This window comes from Herpailurus yagouaroundi, unplaced genomic scaffold (genome assembly GCF_014898765.1).
Source record: "Herpailurus yagouaroundi ecotype Mexico unplaced genomic scaffold, PumYag 191, whole genome shotgun sequence".
In the NCBI taxonomy this organism is placed as follows: Eukaryota; Metazoa; Chordata; class Mammalia; order Carnivora; family Felidae; genus Herpailurus; species Herpailurus yagouaroundi.
The window spans coordinates 12,320,935-12,333,324 of NW_024412422.1; the positions used below are offsets into that span (position 1 = coordinate 12,320,935).

Consider the following 12,390-nt stretch of genomic DNA (forward strand, 5'->3'; position numbering starts at 1 on the left):
CCGAGGTGGAAACTACTACTTTCACTGAAAAGCAGAAATCTTTAATCTCCTCCTGAATTCTGAATAGTGAATTTCCATAGCAGTAAACCAAGTTTGGTGACTCAAGTCGCTCAGCAATTCTAGAGAGGAAATTGTGAAATTATCCGTGTTTGCCGAGAAAGTACTTCCAGTTTTTGCCAAAAGAGGGAGCATAGGAGCAGAAAGCACGTTTGTCCAAGTCTTTCACAAAACACTTGTTTGGATTCTGTGTTTTAGGTTTTTATTTCTTTTGCAAGGATGGGATGGGACTAAATGATTGTTATAGCCAACTTTCTCTTCTTAATATTGTCTCAAGATGGGACAGTCAAAGATTGAAAATACACAGATAACTTTGAAAGATCCCTCTCTATCCCTCCCAGACAAAGTGTTCACCTCATGCCTGGCTGCCATATACTAAACAGCTCTAATTAAGCCGCTCTCATTAAAAGGAAAGGGAGGAGGAGCGAAGCCAGTGACTCCTCCTGGCTGGAGAAACAATTACAAATTTAATCAAAGTGCCTTTAAAAAAAATCTCCTGGCTGCCACAGATTGTTTAAGAAAGAAGGATTCGTTGTATACATAATCTAGATCTTACCTTCACTACGACAGTGGATAAGTTATTGAAATAACCAAGTTTAATGAAAGTTAATCATCAGGCTGCTTACTTACCCACTCCCTAGGGCTAAACACTCCTTTGTGCCAAACAAGGGGAATGATGTAAGCGCCTAGAACCATTTGTAGAAACAAGTCTTTGATTCATGCTCATTAGTCACTAATTTAGGGAAAATGCCTGCATATGACACAGAGGTTTCTAGAAGACACACATCTCCATACGAAGTCATTTTCAACCCAAACTTGATTTTGCCTTTGTAAAGGCAGCTTTGGCAAGTTATCCATTACTGTGTATTTTCAGATTCAATTCAGGAAAATTCAGCAAATTTATACATTTTTAGTTGGAGCAACATATTTGGGCTTTTATTTTACTCCAATTACCAAAAGTGCTCTGCATCATGTTAGCCTAAAACCTTAAGGAATAATCATACTTGGAAAATGACCAGAGCTTAAAATCTTCCAGAAAATTTATATATGTTATATAAACTAATAAGGCAGAATAATACATTTGGATTTGATAGTTTGATGAAATGGCTTCTTTTATTATTGCTGCCCATGGAAATAAATAAAGCAAAATGATAGAAAGTATTAATCTAAAGAGGAAAGTGAAGCATTTTGTAATTTCTTAAGATCCGGTTTGAGTTCCACAAGCCTTTGAACAATGCTCTCAGACCATTCTGGTACACTCCCTGGACCTGAAAAAGACATGATCTTGTATTCAGTTAATAGACTTATAACAGAAAAGACATTATCCTATTATAAGATGGTTCTTAAAGGACAACCTTTAAAGTTGGATTATTTCCTGAACTAATACAGAAAGCAAGATAAGCGGTGGCCTTTTGGAATTTACAGTTTAGCGAGTCAGTTTCACGCAGCAGCTGGCAGCACCGAGTCTTAGGAGGAGCAAATCCATGAACGCAAAAGCAGATTTCACAGGCTACATTTTTCTCCTTTATTTGGGCCATCATGTGGAAGACAGATTATTTTCCAAAACGATTAAGTACTCTCATCAATTAGCCAGCTAGAGTATTAGTCCTGAAGGAAAAACATAATAAGCCCTTCTGGAAGTGCCAGCTGTCAAAAACTGTCAGAGGTAGTCAAAGCTTTTTAATGTTCCAATCAAATCACAAAATGAGTGGAAAGTCACTGTAGAAAACCCATTAAGATGCATTACTAAATGTCCAATGTTACATAAAAACTATAAATAACTTTGTACTTTTAGGGTGTTTTTTTTTCAATTTGCTTTTCTTGAAGTAATAATGATGCTCTGCCTCAGTTAATAAAGTGATTTTGGAGCTGCCTTAGTGTTTAATCCACACACTCTTTCTGTGTGGAATAAGATGGCAAGCAATAATCAAATCAGAATTATAAGCATTCCAGGGCGCCTGGGTGGCTCAGTTGGTTAGGCGGCCGACTTCGGCTCAGGTCATGATCTCACGGTCCGTGAGTTCAAGCCCCGCGTCGGGCTCTGTGCTGACAGCTCAGAGCCTGGAGCCTGTTTCAGATTCTGTGTCTCCCTCTCTCTGACCCTCCCCCGTTCATGCTCTGTCTCTTTCTGTCTCAAAAATAAATACACGTTAAAAAAAAAAAAAAGAATTACAAGCATTCCTTGGAGTATTTGTCATTAACAATTTTAAAAATTAAGGGAAGAGCACCAAAGACAGTAAAGGCTAAAAAAATTAATCACCAAGCTTAATAATCTTACAAGCTGACTTTCATTAGGGGAATAAAATGCTGTTTCTGTGAAGGACATCCAGTCTTTTTCAAATATTTGCAAAGGAATACATACTCTGGCTAAAGGAACATCACTTGCTACAGGCTTCAAAATAACAAGCCAGTAGCCAATACGGAACAAAGACGTCTACATCAATGTTCAGAAACTGACTGAATTAAGAAAGGTTTGCTTCCACACTGAAACACAGCCTTTCCTCTTTTAGTATCTGGTGGATCAAGTTGTTGATCCAAAGGCACAAATGGTAGCTGGTATTCTGGTAGCTGATACTTGCCCAAATGAGAGGCTAAAGTAACCTGAGTACTATATTCAAACCACATAAAACATTAAAATGCTTCTTTTTTTTTCTTGAAATTTGTTAAAAGAAGTTTGTTTCCACACTTTCTTGGTAAGTTCTTCCTTGCTCTGAGGGATCCCATCTCTTCTTGCCATAGCTGCTAGAGTTACCAATAATCTCTGTGCTGGTATGTTTCTCTGATAACCAGGAGCTTTCAAATAAAAAAGTAAAAGTAGGAACACACTTGGAAACAAAGAGATACAAAGCCATAATCAAGTCTGTATGTTCCACACAGGGTAGAAACAATTTTTTAAAAATTAAAAAAAAATCATTTAATGTTTATTCATTTTTGAGAGGGAGAGAGAGTGAGCGTGTGCAAGCAGGGGAGGGGCAGAGACAGAGGGGGACAGAGGATCCCAACAGGTTCTATACTGACAGCAGAGAGCCCAACGTGGGACTTGAACTCACGAATCATGAGATCATGACCTGAGCTGAAATCAGAGTCGGACTCTTAACCAACTGAGCCACCGAGGCACCCTGAAACAACTTTCTTCATTGAAATGTTCTTCACCTCTCATCGCCACCCCTAGGATAGCTACAAAGAACTAACCCAAGATGCACATGCTAATAATATGAAATCTGTTTTCAAATCTAAAGGGAAGACATTTAAAAAAGTATAATGAAGCTGAAGTGAAGTTAAGGGTAGTATGTGAATTTAATAATTTTCTTTAAGGGAAAATCAAAGAAACCTTCAAGTACCCTGTCCAAATGAAGCAGAAATTAGAAGCACTTTGGACTCTTGAATTTCACTTGGAATCCTATGCTAACTTTTTAGCACATGATAATATCTATATTCCATGACTATTTTTCATACTGTTAGATTTTGGGTAAAAATAACAACTAATCCTTAAATTTAATACAATACTATAAAATGAGGAGCACCTGGGTGACTCAGTTGGTTAAGCATCAGACTCCTGATTTCAGCGCAGGTCATGATCTCACTCACAGTTTGTGATTTCGAGCCCCGCACTGGGATCTGTGCTAACAGTGTGGAGCCTACTTAGGGTTCTCTCTCCCTCTCTCTCTACCCCTCCCCTGTTCACACTCTCTCAAAAACAGAAATAAATAAACAAACAATACTATAAAATGAATACTTAAAAAATAATTTTGATGCAACTATATAATTCAAAAACAAATAGCCATGACATGTGCACCAAGTTTTATTTGCTTTTAAATCATACAGTCAGAACAAGTATGTTATTCAAAATAGTAAATTTTCTTGAATTTTACAGAAGAAAGAGAAACTGAAGTGAAACTGTAGGAATTGCTGAACTTCAGATAAATGTTTCTTCAAAACAAGAGATATTAGTTCCTAAAAGATTCCTCTAAAGTTAAAAAAAGATTAAGAAGAAATTTAAGCCATTGGGTTATTACATTTTTTAAAAACTACATGCTTCTTAAAAGACATATGTTTACATTTACAGAGAGTAAACTTAGTCTCCTGTCTCATAAAACTCAGACGACACGACTGATATCTAAACTAAGCAAAACAATAAAAGCGGTTTTTATTTTTTAAAAACTTTAAAACCTAAATCTACCTTAATCTTATCTTCCAAGAAAACTTAATAGGGAATGGCTAATCTGAAAGCAAAATGTTGTACAAATCATTTTCAAGAAGAGAAATACATTATGGGATTATGCTTACATCTAGTAGCATCAACTAAAACCCTAAACGATGGCACATGAATTCAGAGTATCAGCCGGTCCTCTCCTCCCTCCTGAATTACCTGACCAATGGAAGTTTGGCTTTGTTGTTTCAGAAAGCACTGTTTCTTACATTCCATCAATTGTTCAAAATCACGCCACATTTTCGCTTGTTTCATATTTGGACCATGACTTTCTCGTACAGCTTTTTGTTTTTCTCGGAGTTTCTATTATAAAAAAAATCAGGAATAATTAAATCTCAGTTACAGGGATTTACTTCTGTTGCTATAATCAGAAGAATATGGTATGCTTTGAACATTTGATGAGTAGCAGTTAACTAAACCAGGTTCTCCTGAGATGAATGAAAACTAAAATGATAAAAGTTAATTAAATTTATGATAGACGTAGGACAGCTTGAAGATAAAAAGAATAGAAAAATATAAAAGGAGGTGTGGGGCACCTGGGTAGCTCAGTTGGTTAAGTGACCAACTTTGGCTCAGGTCACGATCTCATGATTCGTGGGTTTGAGCCCCGCATCAGGCTCTGTGTTGACAGCTTGGAGCCTGGAGCCTGCTTCAGATTCTGTGTCTCCCTCTCTCTCTCTCTGCCCCTCGCTGGCTTGTGCCCTCTCTTTCAAAAATAAATAAATAAACATTAAAAAAAACCTCAAAATAGAACAACCATATCATCCAATCATTCCCCTAAAAAAAAAATAAAATAAAGAAAAGAAAGAAAAAGAAAGGGTGGGGGTGGGGTGGGGTGGGGAATAAAGGGAATCAGGAAAGTAGAAAGTGGTTCAGTATCATGGTGTAGAAAAAAGAGTGTAGATTTTGAAAGTCGGAAGACTTTGGTATATAACTTGGCTTGGTCACTAGCTCTAAGTAAGACAACTTCTCTGGACCTCAGTTTTCTCAATTGTAATTAAAGCTAATAATAGGGGATAATTATAAAATTAACTGCCTTATAAGATTATCTTTTCACAAGATACAATAGATCTGGAAATACTTTATAAACTATCATGTGTTATCTGTTATTATTATTAAGTATTATATCCTTTCCTGAATCTGTGTATGCTCTGTGTATACCCAAATAAATAAAATTGTACGTATATATTTCTCAGGGAGAAAGTTTCATGATTTTTTAAAAAGTACACTATTAAATAGGCCCAAACCCCTATCAGAATTATTTTTGTTACCAATAGCCTATATGATTCCATCTGTCAAAACTATTCTACTCACAGACTCTAACATTATAAACAAGAATAAGAAAAGCTTTCAATAAACTGTAAAAATATACTTTGGCAAATTCAGAAAGGGTGACTGAAAGGAGGCTTAGCAGGAAATGAGAGGAAGGAAGGAAGAGGGGAAGGATGGAAGGCAGGTAAGCAGAGGAAAACAGAGAAGATGAGAGCGCACACATTAGGAAACACAGTGTACACAGTGACACTGATTATGAGAAATCACTAAGGACAGAAAAATAAGCAAAGATGCAGAAATAGGTAACAGAATGGTTCCCATTCTTTCTGCCCTTGGTATATAGTTGATCTAATAGTTGATGTAAGGACACAAATGAGAAGGCTGGTCATTGGTACTTGCCCAAATAAGAGGGTAAACTAAGCTAAGACTAGATTCAAAACACTTTACTAAAGACTGCCCTCCACAGCTGTTGCTAATGAAAGCAAAATTGACAGCAAATAGCAACAGGAAACAAAGCAGAATTAAGAAAATATAATTAAAAATTTTTTTCAATGTTTATTTATTTTTGAGACAGAGAGAGACAGAGCATGAACGGGGGAGGGGCAGAAAGAGAGGGAGACACAGAATCGGAAGCAGGCTCCAGGCTCTGAGCCATCAGCCCAGAGCCTGATGCGGGGCTCGAACTCACGGACCGCGAGATTGTGACCTGAGCCGAAGTCGGACGCTTAACCGACTGAGCCACCCAGGCGCCCCTAAGAAAATATAATTTAAATATAACCAGCAAATGTTTGACACAATATCTGGCATGCAAATACATCTATTTAAGTCTATGTTACAAAAAAAAGGGGGGGGCAACCCAAGAAACAGACCCTTCACTATAGAGAACAAACTGATGGTTCCCAGAAGGGAGGTGGGTGGGGGAGGATGGGTTAAATAGTTGATGTGATGGGGAATAAAGGTGCACTTATTGTGATGATCACTGGTGTAATATGAAAGTGCTGAGTCACTATACTGTACACCTGAAATATTACACTGTATGTTAACTGGAATTTAAACAAAAGCTTAAAAAAAACCCAAATATTTTTATCCTCATGAACTAAAACAAAAGTAGTAAGTCAGATCTAGAAGTTCTTAGAATAACTTTTAAGATTAAGGTACTACTTAACTATACATTTTCCTATATTATTGAAATAGTTTCCTTGTCAAAAATCCTAACAACCTATAAAAGTTATTTAAGGAAACAAAGACAGGATGTGGGCATGGTCTATGTCAGAAATATTAAATTTAATGTACTTCATAACCATGTGTGTTTGAAACCTTTAATTTTATGAATACAACTGCCTTAGTATGTAATTTATTTTTAATGTTACTGCCACTTAATCCAAATTTATTTTGTTGATAGTTGTAATGCACAAAGAATACTTGTCACAAATTTGATTGTTCTTTAAAGGGGAGGTGGTATAGTGGGTAGAGGGGAGTTATAACTTTCAGTACAGTATTCCACAGTACTTGGTAAGGCAAATTCTAGTATATGATCATGTGAATTTTAGCACTATGATAGATTGGTTAATTCCAGAAAGTCAGTTGGACTGAGGTGGTGAGTGGATGTTCAGTCTATGCTGGTTTGGAAGGCTTAGGCTATCATCACATTGAAAGGCTAGGTTTATTCAGTATTTGCCTTAAAATTTAGATCTACTCTAGGAATGAGAGGATTGAAGAACTTTGTTTCTTAAATGATACATCCTGACAATTGGGGAATGAGCTAATCAATGGCTCCTTTTGCTGAAATAGACTTGTCAGACTGTTACTATCACTTTTCGTAAAGATCCTGCAGTAAAACACTACACTGGAAAGGGAAAGAATAATCTTTATTCTGATTTAGCAGTTACATTTGGGTCTTTGAAAGGATTCAGATTTGATAAAAATTTCTGTACACAAAGCATCCATCCACATACTTTTCAAAACAAAAGAAATAGAGGAATGCTTTCATATGAAAAAATATATTACCTAACATATAGAATGTTTGGGTGAAAGCTAGTTATTGACAGTCATACTAAATCCTAAAACCCCCAAATCTCTAGTGAATGTTTACAACTTGATTCAAATATATGCTTTCAAATATGAAATTATTTCTTTTTTCCTTTTTGAGTATGGCATGTCAACCCATAAATGGAAAGAGATGTGTAGAACTCACAATTTCTCTGAGGGATTGGGGGTATCAACTTAAGGTTTCCTTTCTTTTTAAATTTACATTAATGTGATGGGCATTTATTTACAAATAATACAGAAAGAACAGATGAACACTTTTTTAGAGAAACAGAAACACTTTTTAGAGAAATTCCAGGTTTGGAATAGGAAAAGTATAGGGTAAGCCCGGAACATTTTGTCATACCAGAAAATAAGCCATCAAAATCTAGCAGGATTGTTTCCAAAGCATTCAGGAGCTGACTTCAAGAGGCTTCTACTGGCTTAAAATGGGGCAATTCGAGAACTGACAGGAATAATAATTATAATAGATTGAAATATCTCCAATAAGTTAAATCCAGGAGTCATAAAGGTACTTGTCAAGGATGATTTAAAAAAAAAAAAAAAACTCATCATTTTGAAAACCAATAAACAAGCAAATCAGCAGTTATTTTGCCTTTCTTATTTGAGCTGTATCTTAGGGTAACTAAAGAGTTGATAAGGAGTTACTCTTTACAGAATTATTCCAGCTAATAAATGAAGAAGGAACAACATAATTAGAATGCCATCATTTTGCAACCTCTAATTAATTAATGGGTCTAGGAAGTGACTTCACTGGCTGCCTATTATACAGAGCCTCCTCAAAGAATACATACTACTACCTATGAAGTATACTTCCCAAATACTGAATTATATTTAATCAAGCCTCTATATCTAACTACCAATTCAAAGGACATACTGGGGACAGAAGAACATGCTAGTTGACACCATAGGGATGTCATCAGCAAAGTTCAGGATGTTGGAAACCCATCAGGACAAGTAACTAGATTTTATTTTTCTTTTAATTTTCCAACAAATAAATTGTAAAGAAAGATGAAAGAGTAACCCAGAGGAAGATACTTAAGAGCTATATCAACTAATAGCACTGTATGAATTCTTATTAGGATCCTGTTTCAAACAAATAAACAGTAAGAAATGATGAGACAATTGGTGAAGCTTGAACATTGACTGAGTATTTGGTATTATGCAATTATTGTTAAATTATTTTGGGCATGATAATGGTATTGTGGTTACGTTCAAAAAAGGCCTTTACAATACAAACTGAAATATGATCAAAAAAATATAATAGGATCTCTGAGATTTGCCTAAAAATGATTTGGGGTGGGAAATAGGCGGGACTATAGATAAAACAAAATGTGTCATTAAGTCTAATTATTGAGGCTGGATGATGGTTTCACATGAATTCATTACATTATTTCCTCTACTTTTTATATAGGCTTGAAATTTTCCATAATCATTTTTCTAAGTTTTTTAGTTTTTAAAAAAAACTTTTTTTTTTTCAACGTTTATTTATTTTTCGGACAGAGAGAGACAGAGCATGAACGGGGGAGGGGCAGAGAGAGAGGGAGACACAGAATCGGAAACAGGCTCTAGGCTCTGAGCCATCAGCCCAGAGCCTGACGCGGGGCTGGAACTCCCGGACCGTGAGATCGTGACCTGGCTGAAGTCCGGACGCTTAACCGACTGCGCCACCCAGGCGCCCCTAAAAAAATCTTTTAAAAACACTTTTACAAAGACTATTTAGGAATTATGCCATTGTTTTCCATACCATTTTTTCCCTGAAATTTAGAATATTACTTACAGGTTTATGGGAACTGATTCAGCATTTATGTAAAAGCATAGATACATGTATGTTTTTAATAATAATTCAAACCAGAATATGTAAATAAGGATGAATAATTTTATCATCACCAATATATTGAGTCAGACCAAAAGCTTAATTATACAATGCATTATGACTGAAACAAAGCCATATTTTTCATTTGTACTTTCCAAATGGGCAAGCATGTATATGTATACACACATACACACACACACACACCCCCATATATACATGTGTATATATATATATATATACACACACACACACACGCACACACATATAGATGTAGTCATTTTTAGGTTGCTGACTCAAGAATATTTGAACAGTAAAATTAGATGCCAATATATAGCCAGTATTTTAAAAGAAAAACTGCAGCAGAGCCCAATGTGGGGCTTGAACCCATGAACCATGAGATCATGATCTGAGCCGAAATCAAGAGTCAGATGCTCAACTGACTGAGCCACCCTGGTACCCCAATCTACATATTTCAGTTTAAACATGAGGAAATGAATTCCAAAGTGGTTAAGGAGCTTTTCCAGAACCACAAACCGAGGACTGAACCCAGCCTACTTGATGACTGGTCCTGAGTTTGATAAATATAGATCTTAAGATAAAATAAAAAAAAGAATGACAGAGCTGGTATCTTTAAAATGACTGTCAAAGTGTGTTGCTTTATGAAGTCAATTAGAAAAATCAGTGAGTTAGTCACTTAAGTCCCGATGATCAAGGTCTTTACCAGCTACCACCTCTTCTACTAGGAGTGGCTCAGAGAACTGAGAAAACAAGACTCAATCCCATATTCCTCCATTCATAAGACTGGCAGGGAGGGAGCTGAATATGACAAGTAAGGGTTTTTGATTATTTATGTTAAATGTATCAATATTTGTAAAGGACATAGACCAGTGCCTGGATCATAGTAATGAGCTTTGTGCTTATTAAATAAAATAAATAAGTTTATACTTATTAAGAGATACCTGAGAATTATCTGAAAACTTGTAGTTTATTACACATGGTGCTTTTGTTTCTTAGAACCTTCTCATAAACTCTTTGTTAATTAAAACTAGATATAAAAATAAATAAAACTAGATTTTTTTCTTTCAAAAATCCATGTGCCTTCACTTTTATATACACACACACATAAATTCCTAAGGAAGAAACTTCATCTTTGTAAGAAATTAAGAAAGATTCAATTTCCCTTTGAAAACTGTACCATAACCTTTAAAAAAGAATGACAGTCCCAAAACCATGTACTGAAAGCCTGAATTAGACACACTTAAAAAAATAACTAATACATTCTTACCTTTCCAAGGTTTTCCTGTTCAGCAATATTTTTTGTATACTGCTCCCTGGGGAATCAACATAATGACTTAGTTTCAATTTATTTCAATTGATTTGGTCATACAACTAAATTATAAATTAACATATCTATCTAAATATATTACACAGGAGTCAGAATGAAACCAAATACTCTCTTTCCCCATCTTTAGTCAATTCTTCTAGTAATTAGTAATTTATGGGGAAAAAACCCCATAAAACACCACATAATTAAGAGAATTAAAATGTTAAGTCCTATTTCTGTATTTAAAATAGTACTTAAGTACTATTTTACACTTAAAACAATGGCAAACCATCTTTCTAAGTCACAATTTTTAAAAGTTTTTATTTATTTAGGTAATCTTTACACAAAATGTGGTTCAAACTCACAACTCTGAAACAAAGAGTTGCATGCCAGCCAGGCGCCCCAGTCACACTTTTTTTTTTTTAATTTTTTTTGATTTTTTTTTATTTTTGAGACAGAGAGAGACAGAACATGAACGGAGGAGGGTCAGAGAGAGGGAGACACAGGATCTGAAGCAGATACCAAGCTCCCAGCTGTCAGCACTGAGCCCAACGCGGGGCTTGAACCCATGGACTGTGAGATCATGACCTGAGCCGAAGTCGGACGCTTAACCGACTGAGCCACCCAGGCGCCCCCACACTTTATTTTTGAAGAGGTTTATAGAAAGGAGAAAGGATACACATTTTAAATAAACATTAACATCTAACCCTGCAATTCTACTTCTGGGAAGTCATCCTAAAAAAGACTCTCATAACTTAAGAAAGGTAAATGTAAAGACTATTTACTTCACCATTGTTTATAACAGTAAAAATCTGCAAACAAACTAAATGTCAATAGATGGGTAAATTTTTAATAAATTTGGTATATCCATTCAAAGGAATAACACATAGTTGTAAAAAGGAAGGAGTAGATCTATAAATACTGAAGTGGAAAGAACTCTAGATATAAAATTAAGGGAAAAACTGTATCTTAAGTTTAACTTTATTTTGTATACACACACATAAAATTTCCCCCATGCATTTGCTAACACACACACACACACACACACACACACACACACACGCAAATGCATGGGGAAAGAATATGGAGTAATTATACACCAAAATATTAACAGTAGGTATTTCTGAGGCATGGCAACATGGACAACATTCAGTTTTTGTGTACTATACTTCATAATGCTTACTTTTGTTTTTATAAGCATCTCTTTTACAAGCTAAAACAGCTCATAATTTTCAAGTAAAAATAAAAATACAATAACATTGTATTGTGTTTTTAAAAATATAAAAGACATAATTATATTTTAACACTCCATAAGACAAAAGTGATATTTAAAGTATTAAGGACAAAGATGGAAGGATGAAGACAAAGGAACCAATGACAAAGAAGATAAAAAAAGACTTCAGACCTCAAATTTAGAGGAAAAAGACTATGTTTCTGTGTAAAGTTATGCTGTAGTAAGAAGTTAAACAACACAAAACTGGGAATCCAAGAAATCATAAACCACAAAGAGAAACTCTAGCAGCTTAAGTGAAGGAAGATTTGCATTCATGTAACAAGGGAGGTAAACTTGACTAGAACAGAAAGGGTGGCTTTCACAAGTACTCAAAATCCTCAGGGCGCCTGGGTGGCTCAGTTGGTTAAGCCTCTGACTCTTATATATTTATA

At 35.4% G+C, this 12,390-nt stretch overlaps 1 protein-coding gene across 11 annotated transcripts in view; it reads right to left on the reverse strand.

The window, feature by feature from the left end:
• The window catches only part of IFT81 (intraflagellar transport 81), a 229,763-nt gene that overhangs the window by 33,974 nt on the left and 183,399 nt on the right, over positions 1–12,390 (reverse strand). For 3 of the 11 annotated variants that reach the window (XM_040444141.1, XM_040444142.1, XM_040444145.1), the window contains 3 exons: positions 10,687–10,732; positions 4,427–4,570; positions 1,149–1,325 (listed from right to left, as the gene is read on the reverse strand). In XM_040444141.1, coding sequence (XP_040300075.1) covers positions 1,224–1,325; positions 4,427–4,570; positions 10,687–10,732 — 292 coding nt within the window. In that variant the 3' untranslated portion in view covers positions 1,149–1,223. Of the gene's footprint in view, positions 1–1,148; positions 1,326–1,643; positions 1,666–3,841; positions 4,025–4,399; positions 4,571–10,686; positions 10,733–12,390 lie in introns of those variants that run through there. The other 8 variants (XR_005781174.1, XR_005781172.1, XR_005781173.1 and 5 more) reach the window with 6 other exon arrangements.